The sequence below is a fragment of the Plectropomus leopardus genome, chromosome 9, assembly GCF_026936395.1.
Source record: "Plectropomus leopardus strain MGB_pleo_1.0 chromosome 9, ASM2693639v1, whole genome shotgun sequence".
In the NCBI taxonomy this organism is placed as follows: Eukaryota; Metazoa; Chordata; class Actinopteri; order Perciformes; family Serranidae; genus Plectropomus; species Plectropomus leopardus.
In genome coordinates, this window is record NC_142184.1 from 23,845,676 (window position 1) to 23,870,385 (window position 24,710).

The 24,710-nt window shown below is 40.5% G+C and overlaps 1 protein-coding gene across 3 annotated transcripts in view; it reads right to left on the reverse strand.

The window, feature by feature from the left end:
• Nucleotides 1–6,746: 6,746 nt before the first annotated feature.
• The window catches only part of phactr3a (phosphatase and actin regulator 3a), a 43,194-nt gene continuing 25,230 nt past the window's right edge, over nt 6,747–24,710 (reverse strand). The window contains exons 3-13 of one of the 3 annotated variants that reach the window (XM_088082289.1): nt 21,916–22,077; nt 19,807–19,974; nt 19,035–19,250; nt 17,246–17,474; nt 16,692–16,942; nt 15,893–16,046; nt 9,308–9,363; nt 8,828–8,889; nt 8,231–8,371; nt 7,819–7,895; nt 6,747–7,376 (exon numbers count right to left, since the gene is read on the reverse strand). In XM_088082289.1, coding sequence (XP_087938415.1) covers nt 7,361–7,376; nt 7,819–7,895; nt 8,231–8,371; nt 8,828–8,889; nt 9,308–9,363; nt 15,893–16,046; nt 16,692–16,942; nt 17,246–17,474; nt 19,035–19,250; nt 19,807–19,974; nt 21,916–22,077 — 1,532 coding nt within the window. In that variant the 3' untranslated portion in view covers nt 6,747–7,360. Of the gene's footprint in view, nt 7,377–7,818; nt 7,896–8,230; nt 8,372–8,827; nt 8,890–9,307; nt 9,364–15,892; nt 16,047–16,691; nt 16,943–17,245; nt 17,475–19,034; nt 19,251–19,806; nt 19,975–21,915; nt 22,081–24,710 lie in introns of all 3 variants that reach the window. The other 2 variants (XM_042491282.2, XM_042491280.2) reach the window with 2 other exon arrangements.

Here is a 24,710-nt window from a genome sequence, read left to right on the forward strand (position 1 = left end):
GCTCCGAGCATCATGAACTGGTTTTAGAGCTTTTTGAAACAAAATTACATTGGCAGCAAAACAAGAGGTGGAAATCAAATTGTCTTTTGGCAGACAATAATCAAGAACTTTTCTCAGCTTGTTGATAGTCCACACATCATCTTATTCTACCCTTACTGAGCTCTGTATGATATACAAATCATTTTAACATCATGACTGTATTAATAGCAGGCTGTTGCAGAGATATTGAATTCTTCTTTGGTTTGTCTGCCCACAGAAGTATTTTGAAGGCCAGCAGGGGAAGAGTTAGAAAGCCTGTTTAGAGGTTCCAGAGGTAAAGAAGAGGAATAACACCTTCTCTGAGTGATCCACATATACAAACAGTGTGTTTTATTAAACACTTTTGATAATATAAGGTTTATCTGAAAAATGGTTGTTAAATTCTGCAAATAACAATGCATGGAAAAAAAGCTCTTCAACGCAGAATGTTATGACATTAATGAATGGCAGGTAGAGGAAACATCACGAACATATCTATCAACATATCTAGATACAGCATACTGTATATAATTAGACATCAAAAGATTTTTTAAAAATGCGAAGATGGTACTTATGTGCTTAATCAAGTATCATAAAGAAACACTGTCTGAGAATGTTCTTCGAGAAACTTCAGCAAAGTTGAAGAAGAAAAATGTCGTCCATACCCGTGAACAGATGAATAGATTAATTCCTGGGCTGCCCCCCAGTCCTCTTTCTGTCCGTCCCCTCCTGTGATCGAGAGGATGAGACATAAGACCAGCCATTAGATTACAGTAATTTTACTTTTTTTCAATAGTCAGTGTTTCACAGTGGGACAAATGATTTGTTAATTCCATCACAATGACCACATATATTACTTGAGAGGCCTTTTGACATTTTTGAAATGTGTTTTCATCATTGAAAAGATGTTTAGCGAGATAATGTTTGGTTTTTACTTCCTGTAGCAATACTGTGTAGCTCAAGTGTAAATCAGGGGTCTGCCTTTGGAGAATATCCAGGTTGATGGTGGGCCTGACTTCCTCTCAGTCAGGTCAGTGGCGAGTCCAGACTTCCCTCACTGGGGTGGCCAAATTGGGGCACTGACTTACAGGGGCGAATTATGAGCACTGCTGCGGGCACACGCAGTTTTAATTTATCATTTTGTTTCTCTACTACCCATGTATCTACTTTAATTACTAACAGTGCAGTGTCTTAAATTACAGTTTATAGTTTAGTTTAAAAGATCAATTGACAACCAATCACACCACAACAGAGTGAGACCACACAAATGTAAAATAAAGCTCTGCTCTGCTCTGCAGCACTGCTGCAAATCAAAACAAAACTTCTTCCTCTTCTATGTCCTTTTGGCAGACAAGCCACTACTTTGGCACATTACTGCCTCTCAGGTTTAAGACTGAATTACCTCATAAACAAAAATTTTGTCTACTCATCAAACATTTCAAACTGACTAGGCAGACAACCAGTCATTATGAGGTGGCACCTGGGGTTGCCAATCACATTTCAGGGGTAACTTGTGCCACCCCAGGCCATTCCCCAAATACGCCCCTGAGTCAGGTCCGTAAGTGCCCTTAAAAGTGAAGATCTGTTGTCAAAAACGGACAAATAATCACTTTTATTTTGAAGGCCAGAAAGAAGATTTGAATTTGTCCAGCACAAGCAGGTACAAAAAATATTCTTTACCTAAAACTCAAATAATTGCACCTATTGTATCTAAAGCATTCACTTAACCTGCTCACTATTATTTTGATATTTTGTATCAACCCCCTGGAAACATGTATTAATCTACATTAACATTAGATGCATTTTCACTCTCACCTTTACACAGAAAGTTTTAAAACTGTTACATAAATGTCCCTGTTGCTCCCCAACTCTTAACTGTAAAGTGATATGTAGAAAAGCATGTATATATTGACCTTTTACCCCCTGTGCAATTTCTGAGGCCAGCTGCTTAAACATCTGTGCTTATTTTGGACCCTCACAGCTGCTGAGAGGTCAGCCCCAACCTTGGGTTTGACCTGCTCCCATAGCCTCACCCCGCGGGGATCCCCACTCCCTGCCTCCCCCGACCTTCCCTGCAAGGACACCCCCTTGACAATCCGCATGCTACCCAAACCTCACTTTACAGTCAGCAGTAAGGGAGACTTTAGGCCCTCCTCTTTCTACAGTGAAGAAAAGAAGCGCAGCTCGAAGACTATGGGCCTTTACAAAACCAGACCCTACCCACTCCCACTCCGTATCACTCTGCAGTCACCTTCATAGCTGATTGAAGGACCCCTCATCAGAGTGTAGGGTATAAATTCAGCAGCAAACTTATCTTTCTGCAGTGGAAAAAGGAGCTGTTGTAATACTTCGTAACCATGCAAAAAAATAAAACTTCCAATATTATAAGTAAGTAGTATATAAGTAACCAATATTATTTTTTGCCATTAAATAATAAAAACTACCAAGTGAATAAAGAAATATGCAAATAAATAAATAATACAAAAAAGGGAAAAAAATATTACTAAGATTCACTGGTTACATTACTTTTCTTTACTTTTTTTGTGAACATCCTCTGGCTTTCCGCTCAGATGTTTAAGTTACTTGCTTTTTTGCAAAAGTTCCCATAAATATACTACAAAAATAAAAAATAAATAAGCCAGACCATCCCTTCTCTCACTTCACTGACCCCCAGAGGTCAAACCTCTGCACCCGGTGCTCCCACTGGACTGAGTGCAGCAGAGGTAAAACAGCATCTCTATGACACCCTATGTAGGTCTCATGGCCATATGTGGATATGGATATATGGTCACTTACAACTGGACTTAATAATCTTCAAAATGTTTAACTGCTCACCTCAGAGTCTTCACCAGTTCTGGTGACTGGTGGGGAGTTCTCTGGTATTTAACATCTTTTAGTGATTCACACACACCTTTACACCACATGGAAGTCATTGACGTCACTCAACAGTCGCGTGAGAATCACTGGAGTGATATGAACGGAGGTGTGAGTTATTAGATGACTGAAGGCCTTCATAATCAGTAACCTAGAATTTAAGGAAGTAGGTATGTGACCTAGACATTGCTGGTTGAAATTCCCAGGCCAGCTGAGAAAACGTGGGCAGAGAAAGTAAAGAAGTAGCACTTCCCCCAGTAAACAATCATTTTTGATCATTGGGGTTTGCTCTTTAAGCAGTTTGGTTACATTGAATCTCAACAGCTAACAGTTGTTAGGGGTAACAATAGAGGACGGAGGTTTTACCAAGCCATTCTCAGGAGTGTGTGTGTTACCTTGAGTGTGAAGAGATTCAACTTTCCCTCATAAATGTGTCATGTAATTACGCAGAAACTGTTGGAATTGCACATGGTGTTCTAAATGGTTAAGCAACTTGATTAAAATGACCCATTTAAGTCCAGACAGAGCAGATAATAGCACTGCAGCTCTTCATCTGTGCCTCTTAATGCATTGTTGAAAATGTCTGTCATTCTACTGTCCTGAATCCATGACAGACGTGGTGATTAGATAACGACTAAATGAGTGGCCATATTTCTTCTTGCCCATTATTTTCTCATCACTTTCTGTCCCTCTCCATTCCTTTATTTGTTTCCAGATAAGTCCAATCCAGCAGTGTCGACCCTCAACAGGTCCATCTCCTTTGTCCACTCCACCGCTGTTGACACTTGACACAGAGTGGATCTAAATCAGTAAGCCAACCCACATCAAGTGAAATGGAAACACTTTTACACAGTAAACCAAATAAGTGATTAGGCAGTATGTATATAAATAGTAGTGATCAAGGGGTAAGGGAAGGAAGCGATCAGACAGAATGGAAACAAAAGGTTTGTGGGGGCGGGGAATTTGCATTCACACCTGAGAGAAACACCCATGCAGAATCAGACTGTATGCAAATGAAAGGAAATGGGGCATTAATCATTCAAGACAGGAAAGACACACAATTGTCATAATGTTGATCAAAGTGCCAAGGCTGATCAGGGGGCCAAGATTAAGGGGCCAAAACACACACACACACACACATATATATATATATATATTCGGGTGAGAAATATCTGCCCACTGTCCCAGCTTTGATTCATTAAGGTATCATGTGCGCTCATGTCCAGGCAAGGTCATAAAACAAATGTCTATGAAAGAAGCAAGTTATCAAGAAACAAAACTTTTCCAAATTATAATCAGACCGCAGCGGCATTGACACCTATATGATCTTTCTATCCTGCATGGTGTTGATGTTTAGGAAAGTACTTGTATGTGCTGGAGTGGTCTATCAGCTGTGGGCATATGTAGCTTATTAGTAGCAGCAATTTCTAAAAGGCGAGTTAAGTAGCAGTATCGCTATATAAGCCTACCAGTATTCAACTACTTACATAATGGGGTGAAATGTTTTGGAAAAGCAATGAAAATTCAGCAATAAAAATGTGTGATCCCTGAAAATATAATGTTTTCTTGATGTTGATTTACCCAGTTTCTGATCAGTGAATAGTCTCTGTTCTCTCACAGATGTACTGGAAAAAGCAGGTTGTGGCTTTCCGTTCTTACCAGGAACAGGAAGGCATGAGGTTAACTTAAGGCCCGTGTGTGTTTGTGTGTGTGAGAGCACTGAAAGAGCCATATTGTTGGTTTGATGCTGTTTTCCTGCCACACTCTGATCAGTACAGTTCCCACAGGCTTAAACCCAAGTATTCTGTGAAAGGTTGAATAACACACTTGTTTATTCTGTGGAACATGGATTAAAAAGCTTGAACATCTCAGAGAATAAGTTCTTCCTCAGGCTTATCATCATAAGCTAGATATGCACACCAAGCTATATTTGGAAGGATGTGGCCGGCGTTTCTTCATATGACTAAACTGATTTCACTGATGTTTCCACAGCAATAATCACTACCATTATACAGTCAGGCTCTGCTGCCCCGACTGCAGAGGGCCGTCTCGTTATACCCAGGTTATTTAGTTCATAGTTAATGGCTATACCAAAAGATTATTGTGGCTTTGACTTCATCTTAGGTGTTTTCCTTTACCAGACATTGTGTTGGATTCTGAATCACTGAGATCCAGAGAAGGGGCCGATGGTTGACTCTCAAATTGTTGAGAACGTCGCACATCAAGTACTGTTATTGTGTCAAGTAAACCAGAAATCTTTTTCCACATTAAGTGCACTTTTTAAAAGAAATGATGTATTTAATGTTAATAAATGTATCCCCTGTTTCCCTTAAAGCCGTAGTTAGTTAATTTTGTCCTTTACCTTGAGCTCATGTGTTTTCTCACCTTCTTCGTCTCTCCCTCATTTGGTTGTGTGATCGTCTGTTTCCTTCCTTCCAGAAATGAGACGCTGAAGAAAGCCCTCCAGAATAACGTGTGTCACAGTTTGGAGTATGAGGAGAGATTATTCTCATCCCAGGTGTGATCCTCAGACCTAAAGTTCACAGCTCACATCTAATTTGTGCTCCATTGTGTTGCCTGAGTGTTAGATTTGTAATTAGCTGTGTAAATCTGAAGCTCAGGAGGCTATGAATGAAGAACATTCATTCACAGTTCATCTTTTTTTTTTAGTAGAGCATGTCACGTCTGCCTGTCAACCTGTCTGTCCAATGATTATTTGCTGGGTGGCCTGAATAACGTTTTGCTTATCTCATGGTCTAATGTGTCAACTCGTCCCCTGCTTGTCCTGAATGTGTCATATCCTGTGTTACCGCTCTAAAATCCCTGCTGCTCTGTGTGCTGTTTTCAGATGTGCCTACTGAGAAAAGACATGAAGTCAGTTCAGGACAGACTCCTCAGTGAGATGGTGAGTAGACGCCACGCAGGTGGCTCTTCAGTGTGGAACAGACCACAACAACTACGCTGGCTTTCACTCAGTGTCCTTCACTCTGTCAGCACTACAATCCTCATCTGAAATCCTGAATGTAACGTACAGTCTGGGGAGAGTTCATGACTCAGACAATGTTGTGAAAGGATTTAAACAAGAGGGGAGATGTCTGCACACTTTGTTTTTCCCCTGATGGAGCCTCGTTTACAGCTGCCAAAGGTCTCTCCACTATAGACCCAGTTGTTTATTTCACCACATGATGCTCGCTGAGCTGCGTACGTCAGCTGTGCTCGTTTCATTTTGAAGTGTTTGACTTAAGTGTTGATTGTTCCATGATGTGCTTTGATTTCATGCGGCTGAGTTTGATTTATTCTGACTCACTTTTGATGTTTATTGAATGTAAGTGAAGGTTATGAGCTTTCTGGCTTCTCTGATAATCTTAATACAAATTCCTCATTTATTTTTGTAGGTTACTGAAGTGCTGAAAGAAAAATATTTTAAAAGTTAAATCTATTAATTGTTTAAATTCCACTTCATTCTGTTTCTTAGCCATTTGAAAATGGAGCAAACTGGCTTGATTTCTTTCAAAAACATGGGACCTCAAGGAAATTGTTTTTTTTTTTTTTTTCCTGGAGCATAATTTAAAATTAAGAGAATTATACAAAATATAGTTGTCTGAACATTTTCCCTCTTGTTTTTTTTTAATGATAAAAAATGTCCAGTTTTTGTTTTTTTGTCACATTTCACTATTTTTTTTGGTAAATTTCTTGCCAAGTTGCTCCTTCTGTTTTTTTAACTGCGTTTTTTAGGAAAATCATTTAGAGTTTAAATGCTGGTGAAAGGTGTCAATGCAACACAAGAAAACTAATGTCAATCCATGTGTTGAAGGGTTAACCGAAAATAAACAGTTTAAAAATGACAGGAGCCATTCTTAAAAAAAAGACCTTCTATTTTGAAGACAAGTAGTGCTTACAAAGGTATTTCTCTTTTCAGTGAAGACATTGACGGTCCCATTCAGATTGACATACTGTATGTACAGTTAATATCAAATTCATCCCCAATACCACCTCCCCTAGACTGCACAGTCGTTACACAGTCCAAGTGACACATTATTCATCAGTTAAGAAAAGGTGAAGCTGGTCACATGCACAACTTCTTCCCACTACACGGATTCACACCGCCTTGTCAAAGGAGTCCATGAAATAGTACAAAAAAACCAACACTGACTGAATGACAAGATTGTTTTTGTCCTCCGCTCTCATCCTGAGAGTCAGAGGCTCCACCAGAGTCCCCTTCCAGCAGCCAGCTCCCACATGGCGACGTTCAGTGGTCTCCAGGACACACTGTCGCAAACATTACCGTCATCTTCTCTCCCACACCCCCTGCACTCATACAGATGATATGATAGTCGAGGGTGCTGGAAGAATGTTAAAGACACGCTGAAGACGAAAAGGCTCCAGGCTCTTTGAACTGTCCACCGCTAAGCAGCTTCAGAAAAAATTTCCAGGCTCAGCATTTCTTCACAGAAGAAACTCCCCGCTTTCACGGCCGGTGGAACCTGGAGACACAAACATGCAGAGAAACGTGTCAAAGGAGAAAGGTACAAAACATGTTGGTGTCTTTGTCATCACATCCAGCTTTTATTGCAGCTATTAGCAGTTCTGTGAGGCTATTTTTAGCACAGTTGTTAACTGCGCTGAGGGGCTCGCATTCAGTCCTCCCTCTGGGTCACTGTTACAGCTTACAACAAAGACCTCTGCGTTACAAACATGCTTAGCCAAGGACGCTGTAGCATTTTATCATTTCTCTCTGCTCGGCACCACAAGCCCTCCAGAGGACAACCTCCCCTGCCCCCACTTTCACAAGCACTCCCATCTATCTTTAGCTCCTCAGTGCTCTCTGGATGAGCAAGGAGAGCTAAATTTAGACCACAACAGCCCAGAATAGAGCATGCATGCATTCCCAAACACAAACTACACACAGACATAAAGAATACTGACCTCGTTAGGTGTTTGCTTGAGGCATGCACTTCCATCTCGGTGCTTTTGAACTCGTTGAGCTCTTTTCGGATTGCAGCCTGTTGTGGAAGAGGAAAAACAACATTAGCAAATCCAAAAGAACATCCTGAGCTGTCAGGGTGCCGCAACCTCTGGACAGCAAAGTGACAGCAGGAGGAAGTGGAACTATAATCAGCATAAAGAGAACAGGGGATTTGCTGAGATTAGATTATAACATCTACCATGCATATAATCTTAAGAAATAGGTTACAGAATTATCAGTCTGGCCTAAATGGTGAACTTGCTTTATGGTGATAAGTCCAAATCATTAGTGACAGGGAGGTCATAAAGGTCAACATACATGACTGTTATTTCTTCACCGTTTAATATCTCTGTGTTCCCCACAAATACACACCTTGTCAGCTGCCGAGAGCCGAGTCCAGGGCTTGTCTGCTCTCCTGTCATAGTCCTGAGCTTTGGCCACCTCCACATAGTCGCTGAAGCGGATCAGAATCTTTCTGTCTCGTAGTTCGTCTACTGTGGGCCGTTGGTTGAGCTGGAACGCAAGAAAATAGAGACATATTTACAGCAGGCTGCTGTAAAAGTCCATGTGCTTTTTGCACAGTGTTCATTTAGGGACTGTAGCCTACTTTATTTATCCGAGTAGGTTGACTGGATTGTGACTTTTGTTCAATTTTTAATATCATGACCCTCCCGGAGCTACAAATATTTTTCCTTGAACCTCCCTGAGTGACTAAAGGAAATTGCATGACCCTCCCTCCACCATAAATAGCCATAAGTTCTGAGGACACTTAAAATAAATGTTAAAAAAGTTCATTTAAAGTTGAGTGTCCCTCCTCAAAGCCAAATCAAGATACTTAACTCCCTTCTTAGATCCACCACCCCCTCCCCTCTCATAAATAACAAACAGTCCCTTAGTTAATGGTGATTTGGTTTTATTATCGGGAACAATTTTTAAATATATGAAAAATCACACAATCACACAATGTACCTTTCTGTTTAGCCGCTGTTTGATCTCCCTCCTCTCCTCTTGCTCTGTTTGATCGTTTCTCTCTGGGGAAAAAAAAACAGCCGAATTACACATTTTCACTACATAAACCTTCAACATTAACACACACACACACATATATATATATATAAATATATATAGTCACAACAGGGTAATATTTAATTGAAATGATTATCGAAAATAAATCGATCATCTGTAATGTTATTTAATTTGGTGTAAAAACATGTAAGTCATAGCCAGGGTCTTTATACAACCACATCTAACAAAGTGAGGAGAAATGTGCACTCAAACGTTCTGCTGCTCCTGAATAATGTACTACACTGAGCAAACTGTGCAATCATTAATGCGACATATTGCCCTGGTTTATGTGGGGGGTTCAGATCTTTCTCACATTTATTCTGTATTATAAATAGGAACATCTGGATGGAAAGACGGTAGTTTGGAGACGGTAATTGAACTTACGTTTCAAGATGTTCCGACTCTCCAGCTCCTCCACATTAGGTCTCTGGCTCAGCCTCCTGCGGAGAAACACCAAAACCACGTTTTGAACCATTTTGACTCCAACTGTCCCTGTCCTCCTGTCCTTTTTACACCGGCTGTAGCTTCTTCACTGTGCCTTCTCGAGAGGAATCCCCTATGTCTCCATCTCGCATCCAAACCGCGGCTGTGATGCTTGGGCAGAGGCGCTCCCCACATCTGGAATAATCGAAGAAGCGCAATTCTCTGGTTTGAGAATCCTCCACCAAATTATTTCTCGATGTCAAGATGCTGCATCTCAGGTGCAGCTACCGAGTTGATTAGACTCTACACCGCCGCAGCAGCAGCAGCAGCTCGGGTACTCCTCTCTACTATGAGGCACAGACTACACTACAGGCGCTTTTCAACTGGGTCGTGATGGGCTGCTGGGGCGCGACTCCCCTAGTTTCCCCGGTTACTGCATGCATAATGTGCAGGAGGCGGAGCCTAGTAGGCATCCCCAACCTCATCCTGCTGTGCTAGTGGCACACTCTCGTTACCCACGTTGTTGCACAAGCTCGTTTTATTTTTAGCCACATTACACACTGTAATGTATTTATCAGAGAAATAGGTGGCTGGGGTATGACTTTTTTTCTTTAAATCATGAAATTAAATATTTTTTCTTGAGACTACCTGAGTGACCATAAATAGGCTAATTAGATTTTCTTTTTTTTGTATATATATATTCAAACAAAATGTAGGCAATATTAGAGCCAATGTGACGAGAAAACAGCATATGAGTTTAAATATAGGCAGACAGCTAATTAAGCAAAATGCAATTCTCCTTAAAAATTGTGTGTTAGAGCAGTGGTTCCCAACTGGTAGGTCGTGGACCAAAAGTGGGCTGCAGGTTCATTCTGAATAGACAGCAGGTGATTAGAAAACGTGTCAAGTTTCTAAAAAATACACTTTATTTTTCATTACAGTGAATTTCTGGCATCAAGCTTTTATTTTGAAGTGCTATTTCTGTTTATTATTGCAATGTTTTATTTCTTTGTGTTCTTAGCCAATGTGTTTTTTGTGAAAGTAAACTGAAAATTTTGTGATTTATCTATTGTGTGGACCTTTAACTAATGATGAAGAAGAAATCCGCACCCCCTGACTGCACCAATAGAAACTTTGTGTTAAAGGTCCATCGAATAATTCAATTTTTATAGGTTCAGGTAACGAAAAATGGTGTGATTTTGGAGATATTTAAAGAAAACATGCCTTTATAACTCCACCAGCAGGATTTGGGATAGAAAATCTAAAAAAACATTAGAATATGTACAGAATGTAAAGAGTGTTGCCAACCTAAAAACTACGTTTTGTGGGTTTTTGTTTCTCCTGAAGCATCAGGAAACAAACAGGGAAACTATCAGCCAGATATCAGGTATTTATGAATGAAACCTCATCCTATAAACAAACAGCCTCTGAGCTGGATGTGAATCCGAACGATCTTTTTGTTCCTTGCCGTCGAGGAACTTGCTTTTACTTTTAGACTTATGATGATTTGGGATGGGTAGGGGAGTATTAAAAATAAATGCAAAATAAAACCATTTCAAGTTGTGTGTCAGTCCCCTAAGTTAAAATGAAAAACACAAGTCTCTACCCAGTGATTAAAAAATTGTTTGACATGCCAAATAGTCCCTAAAACACACTTGCATTTTTAAGGAAGGAGAAAAATATTTAACACAGGGAATGAAATAACTGGAAAAAAGTACTGTAGCCTATTTTATGATCTGATACATTTCTTTTCTCTAATGTCCAAGTTTAAATATTCACACCAGACTTACAGTAATAGCACACATTTGTTTCAAGCTGCCAAGTTCCCTCACCATCAAAGCACCCAAAAGGTCTCCAAAATCAAATGCATTCCTGGAGTCGTGTGTACATGTGAACTATTCATTCACTCTGTATAAATAATAAATGTGAGCTGCACAACAGAGCTCAGCCCTGAGCCAGCATGTGGCACTCTCTACAGCACACCTCCAGAGGTGGAAAGGACAGAGAGGCAGAATGCCGCCACGCAGCAGGACTCTATTTATCCCATCACCCGAGATAACACCAGACACTTTATAGTTCTGTCCTGGAAGAGATCAAAGTTAGGTCACACGAACTGAGACCTGGACACCCACAAAGCACATGGCCTGATGTGTGTGTGTGTGTGTGTGTGTGTGTGTGTGTGTGTGTGTGTGTGTGTGTGTGTGTGTGTGTGTGTGTGTGTGTACCACTGGGCATTGAAGAGCTAATAAAACCATCAGTGGTCTAAGCCCTGTTAATACCATTTCAGTGGGACTTGAACCAGCTTAAAACCACATTTGTGTAACAACAGATGCCACCATCAAAACAGAAAAAGCATCAACTGCATTATGTAATCAGCATTTGTCTTAGATTTTTTTCTTTCTAGATCACAACATTGACGGAGAAGAGAAAGCTGGCTGCACTGACACAAAGTCAAATATAACCCCAAAGTTAGCAAGATATGAGTAAAAAGTTACAATAAGTAACTTTAGTAGCTAAAAAATTACCTGAAAATAAGCCAACAAGAGAAAAATTTAAAATAAATTTATAACAAGAAAATTACCTGAAAAAAATATTTTGATGCTAGTACTTGAATGCAGGACTTGAATCAGAGTATTTTGGCACTGTGGCATTGTTACTTTTACCACAGTTAAAGATCTCAGTACTTCTTCCAACTCTGAAAATAATGCATACATGACTAGACATCCCGAAATAGCATGAGCAATAATTCAAGAGTTTGACTCCCCTCTTCTGAGAAGTAAGATTAAAAATAGAACACAAAAAACACAAATGTAGTCTTGAACAAAGTCATTAAGTAGGCTCAGTTTCTTTCGATTTTGTTTTTATTTTCCTTCTCTGTGAGGTTCCCCTTTTTATCATAGCAGTTTTTGATCAAATCAGGCCAATTTTATGCCACTACCTTAAAATCTCATCAGGTAGGGAACAGCCCAGCACGACTCCTTTGCTTCACGCCTCTTTGATAAACAAATCGAGGGACAGAGTGTTCCCGGAGCTCTTATACTATCACATTTTAAACAGATGAAACGGAAAATCACTTCCAAAGCCCCAGTGAAAACGACCATCCTCTGTATTATTGACCTGGCTATTGAGTTGCTTAGCAACAACTCTCTGTATCTTTGAGACAATAGAGTCCTCCTGCAGAAATCCTGGTTTCTCCCTAGCAACACACTAAAGGGGGATTTCACTATTGCACACAGAGCTGTATGTGCTTTACACAGAGTCCATGGCTATTTTTAGAAACAGACCACTCTCTGCTGGTGAGATGAACAGATCTGAGATCGCCTCCACTATTTTGGTATCAGTCAGATGTTCTTTGTGAGCCACAAGAATGAGAAAACCTTATTACGCTGCTGCTCTCAGGTGACAGGAGATAGTTTATTTGGGATATCTGAGATTATGACATTGACTCACAGCACTGATGTCTCATCCAACGCTTTCTACACCAGGGTTTAGGAAATGATTTCACAAATTTTGAAAGGTATCCCCAGAATACCACTATGACGCATAAACGCCTGTTGGCATTAGGGTTTCCATTTCCCACTCAGGATGCTTCATCAACAAAGTGAGTTAAAATAGAAACTCTAACTATGCCATCCAGGGGAGGGATGAAAAATCCAAACAAAGGAATAAGAAAGCAACGAGTGGGTGGCAGAGGATTTCAGTCTGTTCTTTTATTTCAGCTGCCAAGATGATAAAAATGGCCATTCCCAGCTTTCTTCTTCCTAGTACAGTAAAAGGTCCCTACCTGCTCCTCCCCCTGTATTATTTTCCGCTGAAATAACTCCCCGACAACACATTTGTGGAGAGATGGGAGTGCATGGGGAGATGCATTATTGAACAGTGTCAGGGGCTAAGATTAGAAACAGCAGAGTGCGGCTGCAGCAGGGAGTCGCTAAAGATAGAAAGGTCATCTATCACTGATTCAACAGACAGACAAGGTGTCATTATTAGCCATATGTTCTGATGGGATTTTCTGCTTGATAAGCAGCAAACAAATCAGTAGGATTTCATTGTGAGCAGCAGATAAGATGGGGAAAAAGAGCAGATTGAATGTATGGTGGGAGTCACCCAGAGAAATCCAGAGGATTGTGGGATGGATTGATTTGTCATTCGGTATGAATGCACAGGGGAAATTAGCTTTTTCCACATCTTTACCATTTTGAGCTATATTTAGCCAGGATTTCCTTTTAAAATGGCTTCAATTTATGCATATTGTAAGATAAAGAGGCATTTTTTGCATATGCTTGACACTGTGGGGGAAGTAAGTGCATTTAAATAAGTTATTTTGAGCCTCAGGCTTTACAGATAATAACTTCAGACAAAGCAGCAAACATTAACAGTGGCCAGATGCCTTTTACACGTGCATACATTTAACAGCCTCTAAAATCCCGCAGCAAAGGTTTTAGTGTTTTTTCGGCTGCGTCAGCATGAAGCAGACAAATAAAGCTGCTTTAAGTAAGAATCCTCATTGATCCTCCTGAGATCTACTCTTTAATCTAAACAGTCATTAATTTAAAAAGAGTAATTCAATTGAACTTTGAAATAGATCTTTATGTAACAAGCAGCTTTTCTCACCACTGTGCCACACGTGGAACCGCTGTCTTCAAAACACAAACCCTGCTGGCTGTTATGCAAGCTCAACTCATGCTCCATCCTCACCTTTATATAAGCTGTTTGCTTGTGATCTATACATTTCACAAATAACAATATTCTTCCACTGAGTCTAAGAACAGACCAGGGAGGCAGTATTCTTAGTTGTCTCACAGACAGACGATACATCTTACTCTCTCAAAAGTGTGGGTGGCGCTCTGTGCCTGGCTGAGAGCTATAGCACAGCAGGTTACATAACGCCGTGGTGTGCCCCTGACTTGATACGCAGGTGTTAAAGAACCTGGGTCTTGTGACACATTCGCACACGAGACTGCTGCTTTCAGTATTTGCACATGAAGTTTCTCAGTTGTATTAGAAAAAACAGTTCTATTAATGTCCTGGCAGGACAGCACAGATAGAAATATCAGCGGCGCATCTTGAACAGGAAGATTTCCTGGAAGCAGCGTCTGTCTGTACATGTTGCTACACAGAAACAATTGTTCTTTTGAAAGCATCCTGGAATCACTTAACACGTGTATTTCTTGCGTCAAAGGACTTATGGAGCTCCATTCGCCCACCTCACTGGTTTGAATAGATATACCATTTCCTCATACTGGTAATCTTGTCAGTTTTAGTGGTTGAGGACTATTGTGGAAAACAATAGAAAGGATTCCCAGTACTAGTATTGGCCCTGAGTAGAAGTGTTACACCCAAACAGTCTCCTCTGAGCAGCAGCAGATTACACAACAAATCAAGTCTGTGCATAACAATCAGAAAATCCCTTTGGATCTGATTTTTTTTTATCTCACCTCCTACAGTTGCGTGTTATGTAACTGAAGCAATTAGGCACATGTGTTTACAATGCTAAATGCATTGCCCAGATCCGTTTTTGCAATTATGGCTCTATGAATAACACTAAAGTCACTAAAGGGGATATATTATGCTTATCTTAAGGCTAATACTTGTATTTGGGTTTTTACTGGAAAATATTTGCATGCTTTAATGTTTAAGAAAATACTTTATACTGTCTGTGCTCAAATACCTGTATTTACCATTTGTCCAAAATGCTCTGTTTTAGCGCCTGTTTCTTTAAGCCTGCCTCCTGAAAAAGCCAAGTCTGCTCTCATAAGTCAGCGTTTCGTTTTTGTATTGCCAGTGACTTGGTGTCTCTGGACCATCATTGCCGCCGGGGAACGACTAACAAAGTATAGCAGCACTTTCTACTGTGAAAAATCATCAACTATATTCCAGCAGGAATATAATCTTAAAGGCAAAATTAACAAACCAAGACTGCATGTTTCCCTGATGTTAGTATGTAGCTACATGAAGCAGTGTACTTGCAGCAAGACAATGACTGCAACAAAGTATAGCAGCATTTTCTACTGTGAAAAATCACCAATAAAGTCTTGGTGAACCAAAATCTTTGCAACCTGACATGTTTCAGCAGAAATATGATCCCAAATCAGGGGGAAATTAAGAACATCGGTGAGCCACATTACATGTTTACCAGATGTCAGCATGTAGCTGCATGTAGCAGTGTTCGTATTATTAACACTTGCAGTAGCGTGCCTGGAGCAGATGGCCATAAAAAGAAATCTGGCATGAGCTTTCCTTTGCTTGTCTCAAAAGTAGATAACAGAGTATTCAGAGCGGTCTGAAGCCTGAGATTTTTGCTCAAAGGGAATGTTTTACATAGGTGTACCTCGTTATTTGGAATTTTGCCCATGTTTAATATAAATATTGTATGTAACATTATATGCATGTCAGACATTTAGGAGAGGCATAATAGGTCCCTGATATCTAATTGCAGAGTAATGTTATATCTAGGCAAGAATAAAGAAGAATTTTGTTACAGATGTCATTAAAACATTTCACACTAAAATGCCAGAGACATGTGGAGAAGCTTTCATTTCTTACTTGGCAAGTTTCATTTCAATCTGCTGGCGAATTTCCTGGCGTTCCTGGTCGCTCCTGGCTGGAAAGATATTCCTGTCTTCCAACTCCTGCTTGCTGGGCCTGTTTCGTAGTTTGACAGCCAGCAACTCCTTCCTTAGCCTGCGAGGAAGTGTGCCTGCAACCACGTGCACCCGCATTAACACACATGAAACTTACTATAACCCTCTGTAGACTCTTTGTAAGAAAAACGGTTTCTTTTCATTTTACTTTTCATCTTAATATTTTAACTGTATGGAAAACCATGCTGTAAATGAATTGAACCTTCTAACTGTAATATGAATGGCTTCACTGACACAGACTTCATCCAAAATTTCAGAAAGTCAAAAGCTATATTTAACTACATCTGTCAGCGTGACTCCTGCCAGTGTAGAATTGTGAGTGATACCAATCTAAAGTGACCTCAAAGTTGCACAAATTTTGATAGGACTGTTCAGACTGATGCGCAAAATAATCATCACCTGTATCTGATTAAGACCCACATATGCAAGTTGGCCAAATCAGACTGTTCAGATATGAGTCACATATGAGCTTGTCTCATGACAAGACAGGTCAGTAAAACAATGACAGGGCAATATTTCCTACACTGTTCTCCCAGTATAAATGAAAGCAGATTAAAATTTAAGCAGATCTCAACACTTAAACCTCAAAGCCATTGTTTCATTTTTAAATCCAATATGTGGCACAGAGCCAAAATTAAAACAAAAAATGTGTGAATGTGAAAGTGCTTACACACTGTACTGTGAAAAATTCTTCAACCCACCAGAGATAACGGAGTCATTCCAGCCGTCCAAGTCGGTGGGGAGGCCTGAGGTGTTGGAGAAGCACTGGTCCAGCCGCACGTTCTCCTTATTCTCCTCCGCCTCCTTCTTGGGCCAGTCAGACCCTCCAACTCCAACACAGCCGCCCCCAAAAGACGATGTGTGTTGGTTCTCAGAGCTGCAGGAGCGAGAGAGCCGTCCATCTGAACACCACAGCCTTGGAGGTGAGCCCTGCTCACACCCTTCATGGACACTGGAAAGACACAGAGAGGAGGAAAAATATCGAATTTACATCATCAGCCATGATTACACGTAGAATATTTCACGGGTGTTAATCAACAAAACAATATTTTATCTATTCGGGTGAGTTTGAGATTTGTGAGCAAACTTCATTAAAGTCACCAAATCCACCAAGCCAGTATTAGATTTGACACCAGTAAGACTAAATAAAGCAACACATTTGTTTTTCACCGTCCCAGCACGTTTGAGTGGTGCTGGGATGTGGTGGTGAGGATGCTGATATAACCAGATGTATGAGGTCAACCTGTGCACTCACCTCTCCTGTCTGTTCTTGGAAGCGAAGGCTCTCTGCAGCTCCTCCATAATGCAGCTGGGGGGCATGGGAGGATGCATCATATTGCCTATATGTGGGGACCCTGAGGTGTTGGCCAGAGGCCCTCGTAGCGGCAGGGTCATTGAAGCCATGCTTTCTGTGGCCCTGGGTGGAGGCTCCTTGGGGAGGTAGGAGTTGGGCAGGTGAGTGGGGAGCGATACAGGGCCTGAATCTGAAAGGGAGCAGATAAACAGTGGATGTTAGTGAAAAATATTTCTTATCCTCATATTCATCTACAGGTTCATGGAAGCTGGGGTTTATCTTACAGATAGTGAGTGGAAGATGGGAAACACATGTACATTTTGACTTATGGGAACGTAGACTCTCCAGTTCACCTGACTTTGCACATCTGTTTGATATGAGGAAAGCAAAGAAACCACAGAGCAAACTACTTTCCCAATCTGTCACGTGCAGTGTATCTACAGTATGTATGCTCTAATAAGAGTATGATTTAACTGAGTCAGTGGGTGCCCAGGAAACTTCAACCCAAGTTACTTCAACTTTTGACTTTAAAACCAGGTGGTACCAGATTTAGGATTTCTCAAAGTACAAAATTATTAACACGCTGAGTAACTGTGATCTTCGTCTTCATCCCCTTTGCTCAACAAATCTCTGTAACTCTACCTGGTGTGATGAACAACATTCCTTGAGTTTTATTTTAGTTTTTTTTGCCTTGAATGATGTGTGTTTTACATGATAAAATTACTGTTTATATAAATGTAGTCTGGTAAGTTTATGCTTGTGGTTTCATGGCTGTTACAGGTTAAACAAAAAGGTCTGTCTCTAAGGATCCTTTTCAAAATGTTGTCAAACACTTATCAGTATCAATCTGAGCCTGTCAGATGCAAAAACAAGCACATTTAGAGGACATTCACTGACATGGAACATGCCCTGAGTGGTTACATTGCATCCTGTTTGGACACTGCTAGCTGAAGTGCTCTCCCTTAATCCTGTACCAATTTCAGAAATTATTGTTCCCATTTATCACTTAAACACAAAAAATATGTGAAAATAGAGTCCCGTTTAAAATTACTGAAGTCCCATTTTAAGTATGAGAGTTACTATGGGCACTGTGGCTTAGTTGGTTAAAGTGCCTGCCTAGTACAAAACAAATTCTGGGTTCAAATCTTGGCAGTGCTAATATTGTTATCTCCTCAAAAATGTCTTTCAACACATTTCAGGCCATTACAAACATTTTAGGAAATTGTTGTACTTTTTACTCTACTAAATTTATTTAGTTACTTAAAAACAAAAGTAATAACCTTAAAAAAACAAAAACATTTTTAAAAATCAAAACCTTTTTGGCTGATGATCTCTTAGAATAAAAGTTTGTAGTTTGGGCTCCTTGTCATGTTTCAGATGTCCATGAATTGTTAGCAGTTCTGCTAAAGAGACATTTCTCCGCTGAACCTCTGGGATTCTGAATGCAGCACTTTTACTTGTAATGTACTATATTTACATCACAGTATCTTGTACTTAACTAAATAGCTGTAAAGTTAAGCTGAGATCTTGTGAAGGGCACGTATCATTCACATTTGATTATACTCATCACACCAGTCAGTGATCCCTTGTATGGAAACATCTGCTTTTGTTATCTTTCTTTCCATTTATTCAGTTTTTCTTTACTTTCTGCTGATCTGTAGTTCAAACGGAGCAGACAGATTTTATACAGTCACGCACATTTACTGTGTATGAGACACAAATTACCTTTGCTTGACCTCACAGCACTCACCATCTCCAGCACTCAGCTGGGGCAAAAGTTTTGGAGGTACTTGTGGTGGGGATGTTCCAGGAGGAATCTCCTCCTCTGGTCTTTCTTCCATCTGCTCGCCCACGTCCTGCAGCCCCTCAGGTATTTCCCCGTCAGGGTGCGCCTCCTCTCCTCCCTCCTCTTCCGGTAGTAGTACATTCTCCTCTACCCGTTCACAGTCCTGAGGAGGGGCAGCTACTGGAATACATTAATGAAGGAAAAGGAGCAGTTAAAAATCAAGTTAAATTGGTTTTGTTGTAACATTTTGCCAAGCTGCATGACAATATTTTCTACAATGTCCAACCGCATTAAAATGTTCTGTGTTTTGCCAGTTTTGTACATACAAATATGCACGTTATAGACCTCTTTCGGCAAGTGAGAGTAGAGGCAAAGATCAACCTTAAGTTGTCTCTGCTGCCCTCTACTGGAACTTGTGTGGAGAACTGACACACAAATGTCTAAGTTTGTAGGTACATGTTTAATTCAGGCCTCCACTTATGACACAAACATACAGCATTAATTAATTTATATTATAACATCAACAGCTTTTGTTGTAATAAAACAGCAAAAATCCCTCCATCTCCATTCAGATTGGGTTCAGAGCATCTTACACACTCTCACATTGATCTACAATAAAGCCGAGGAAAAGACACCCAGCCACTCAACTAATCCATTTCTCGCTCATCTGTTGCTTTTGCAGCTCTATAATGTCCATTGATTCGTTGACTCTGAGTACAGGGAGGGATAGTCCTACCTGGAGGGGGGAGATCCTCCTCAGGACCAAGGTATTCCACACTGCTAACTGTGAGGTTTGGATTCAAAGGTCCCCCGAATCCTCCGAGAAGGACTGCACCGTCTGAGCAGCAGCCCTGGGTGGGGGAGTTCGGGTCATGGCATAGAAGACTGCTGGATAATGCTACATCTGGAAGAAGATGACAGGGGAGAAGTATGTCACTATATCTGTGTTGTGGATTTTTTAAAGTGACGTGAATTATTTCCAGTAATAGAAAGTAATTTCTTATGTAGATGCTGCGCTTTTTGTTGCGTAATCTCACCTTTTTCTGTCTGTTTTAAGACGGCTGATATATACAGTAACAATGAAAACCTTTTTTAGATCCTCTTACTTCCTTTATGCGAGTAGCGCCTATTAAAAATAATTTAATAAAATACAAAACCCCTTAAGAGTGATCAAGGGTCTTGCAAAACCCTGTTGGGGTTTTATTTTAGCGATGTGCCTGGGATGCTATAACTGTAAAATGCTGTAACTGACCAATCAGAATCCAGTATTCAACAAAGTCGTGTCATAAACTGATTTAATTAGGGGGAGAACGACTTGTTTTATTTGGTTTATTGGTCTGAGGTTTGTATTTTCATCGTGTGTACTTTTGAGTTATAAATGTAAATAGACTTTATAATGATGGTCATAACGTGAATTCATTTAGTTTTTGAATAAATGTATAAAGTGTGATGGGATAATTAGGCTATGGCAGGTCCAGCTACTGAGGGGACGGACCGAGATACACTGACCTCTGATGTGACCAACTGTCACCATTTCCGTGAATGACATTCCCTCTTTATGTCACCTTGATTTAAAAGCACTCTCCATTACAGCCAGAGCATCACATTTAGCCTTGGGTTCAGCAAATATAAAGCCAGACATGCTGCAGATACCTGCTATGACTGCTTTTAAAAGCAAGCACACAAGGTAACTTTCAGAGGAATTGTGCAATGATGATCTGTTCCTATAATGTTTTCATAATTTTACAGAATTCAGTTCTCCAAATAAATGATTGAAAGAGCACAGTAATCAAAGATTAGTCTGAGCCTGTGTCTCTCGTGCTATTGTCCTTTTTGAGTCACAGAGCTAAGCATTCAATTTTCCAAAGAACAAATGTCAGGCAACATTCGAAAAAACCCAAGAGGGGTTGAAGCATTTTGTACTCTTTCTATGTCGATACTTTCTTACGTTACTTTCTAGTATGGCTCTATTTTCATGTTAAAATAATGTCATAATAACTTTTCTTGTGTTGTACAAAAAGAGCAAGGACATTTCTGGGTTTGTGGACAGCAAATGGCATTGCAACTAAAAGGAATACCTCACCCATAAAATGATCTTTTGTAAATCAACTACTCACCCTGTATTATGTTAAATCCCTAAAGAAAACAGTTTTTTTACTCATGCCTTTAAAGGTGATTGGAAATGAATGAAGCATTCCTTTAAGAAACAGATTAATGTGTGTTGTTTTTTTTATCATTGAGCAGAATATTTTTTTATACAGATGCTTAACAAGTTTTTTTTTTCTGGCAGTACTTTCAGAACAGATGTAAGCTAAAAGGTAAACAACCGTTGTTGGTTTTTTTTTCAAATTTAAATTGGATGCTAAGCTCTGTGACTTAAGTGTAAAACATGAAAGGCTTGGGCTATGTCTGGTGTAACACATAACATTTGATGATATGTGATTTTGCATACATTCTAGGGGTCTGGGGTGAGTGCTGAGCCAGCTAGCACTGTTTCAGTGTTTCCTCTCAGGTTTTTTTTTTAAAATGTGCATTATAAGGTGTTGCACATCTCAGTGACTTCAACAAAATATAACAACTCTTCTTTGGCATCATTAGAAATTGATGAGGACTGACTTAATTCAAACAGTTGGAGCATGACTTGCCACATCTCTTCACCCACACCCTCATTATCTCTCCCTAATCTAATTCATTAGAGGAGAGATGTGGGCATTTAAATGTGTGTGTGTGTGTGTGTGTGTGTGTGTGTGTGTGTGTGTGTGTGTGTGTGTGTGTGTGTGTAAAACCAGCCTTTTGCAACCGTCTACCATCACATCACCCACCATCCACCCATCCAGCACTGTACCTGTGGAACTCTGCTTGAGCTTCTCATTTTTCTTTTTCCTCCACTTCCAGGGCTTGAAGATGCGCCCCAGGGTGGCCAGCTTGCTGTTGCGTCGGATGGGTGGAGTATGGACCCCCGTCACCAGGCAGCCAGTCCTCAGCACCCTCTGCTGGTCCACCAACTCTACTACAGGGACAGTGGAGATGGAGAAAAAGCCCAGAGATGTGCAGCAGGATGAAATGGGGTGAGGAAAGAGTGGGTGTAGGTTTGTAGAGAAGGATCAAAAACATGGAAAGAAGGCAAAGAGAGGACAAAGTGGAAAGGGAGTATAGAGATGTGAATACAGGGATAAGGGGGGAAAAAAGCAGTGAGAGGAGACAGAGAGAAAGAGAGAGAGAGAAAAACCAGAGCACAATTAGTACACTCACCTTACTGAATAAACCATGATGGACTCCAAGTGCTGAACAGATTGAATTAGAAAGACTAATTTGATCAAGGCACACTCCCTCACGGCTGTTATTTCCCTGCAAATCCCCTCCCCCGGAGCCACACGTCATGTATCAAAATAAATATCTCACAGTCCAAATTTGGAGGGAATACAAGAGCACACAGACACAGACAGCCTCATAACACTACAAAAAGATGCATTTCTCTCGAGACCAACAGGTGTGCCAGACTCACCACTTTCCCAGAAACAGCATCAGAACCGGCTGCCTGGTGAAAAAAGGACTGATTGTTTTAATGTGTCAACCTCTTTTTTTTTTTTTTTTTTACGAATATACCGCTCCTCTGCTATATGTTCTCTGTTCTAGCTCTCACAGAAAAAGTGATGGCTGTTGTCAGGGGAAGCAAATATCTGCAATATGTTCGGTAACGCCACAAAACAGGCACAGAACATGGTTAGTATGCAGTGTTTTATCATTACATTCCACAATGCCATAATGATATGGCTGTGTTCATTTCTGCTATGTTTCTTATCAGAATCAGGTTAGGTTGTCACTTCCATAACACACACTTCGCATACATGGGAGCAAAATACCAATCTCCATAGATCAGGGTGTGATCTAAAAGTATGAAAAACACTTTTTAAAAAAATATAATAAAATATAAAAACCTTGTAACAAAGAGTTGATGCATTTATATGTGCAATGTAGAGTGGAAAAAGAGGTAGTGCAGATTTAAAGTGCTGGTGCTTTTGTTTGCATGTATCATCTGGTGGAGTTATGTCTGACTGAACTGGGGCTGTAGCACCCAAGACTGGTCTTGGCCTCAAGAACAGTCTCAAGACCACTTTTTGAAGGTCTTGTCTCGCAACCGCAATTTTACTTGATCTGGTCACAGTCTCAGACAAAGACAACTCTGGATTTTAGTTCAAGAGTGATCAAGACCATCAGTGCAAGGATATCACTAAGACAACAGATAGTTAAGTTGATTTCAGCTCCTTAGTGTTTAGTAACAGTAGTAAACACAATAGATTCAACTGCAAAGCTTTCCAATTAGTTTATCAAGACATTTCTAACGGTACACTTACACACACACACACACACATACACACGAACAGTATATGGCAGTATATTTTTATTAGAATGTGGATATTTCAGATCTAAGGGGTGTCTACACTAAGCATGTTCCACATTTTATCTTACAGTGTGGGACTCACACTAGTCTGGTCTTGGGCTCTCAACCCCTTAAAGTCTTGTCTTTGTTTTGATACACTCTGGTCTCGGTCATGACTTGGTCCTGGTTTAGGGCGGTCTTCCCACACACACCCCTTTTCTGCCAAATTAGCTCTGGTTTATAACCTGGTTCAGGATTCTCGGAACCCCGGTGCCACTAACCTAAAAAGCCCACATTTCCACCAGTTTTGTGTGGAACTGTTGTAATCAAGGATGTGTCATCAAAATACACAGCAACTTAAAACTCACAGAAGGCAGCGAGTGAGCTGATTTTGCAAATGAAAGGAATAAGAATGACAATGACATGAACAAAATAACGAGAAAAACTGCAGATTTTCTTTCGTATACAAGCTATTTCAGATAAAAGGAAATGAAAACAAATGTGATAATATACAGAAACTTTTGACGATAGATGGATATCAATTTATCTGTAATACAGGTGAGCTGTCCCCATTTACTGTGCTGCCATCCTGCACAGAGAGCCTTTTCTCTCTTTAAAGGAAAAGTGTGTTTCAATGAATGATAGCTGTGTCTCATATCAGGCAAAGTGTGGGTCTACAGATTTATGTGCGAACATAAATCGCTGCTGGGCTCTAGTCACAAAGAGAGCCAAGAAAGAGGAAGTGTACAATAATTTTCATGTATTTAAGAGCTACATGCGTCAATGTGACAAAAATGCAGCGATATCTGCCTTCGGGAGGCTGGTATCTTTGTTCAAATATTCAGCTAAGGAGGAGGCAAGGATTTGTGATGGGGGAGGTTGGGGAGGAAGGGATTGGGGGGTGGGGGGTGCAGAGAGGCTCAGGGTGTGATGAGGAGTACAGTGATAGAGGAGGGAGGATACAGCTGACTCCTTTTCATGCTTTTTTTTTTTTTTTTGCAGCCACTTGCTTCTGCCCTGAAGCACATGGGTAGGAAGTGGGAAGAGGGTGGTGGTAGTGCTTAAGGGGAGGAGGGAAGAGCAGGAGAGGAGAGGAGGAACAAGGGAAGGAAAGGAAACAAGGAAAATGAAGTGAGAAACATAGTCAGGAGATCCAAGAAAGAAAAGGAGAAGAGAGAAGGAACAAGGATGGGTGAGGAAAGAAAGGGAAAGCTGGTGGCTGAAGGAAAAAGGAAGAGAGAAACAAGGAAAGGAGATCT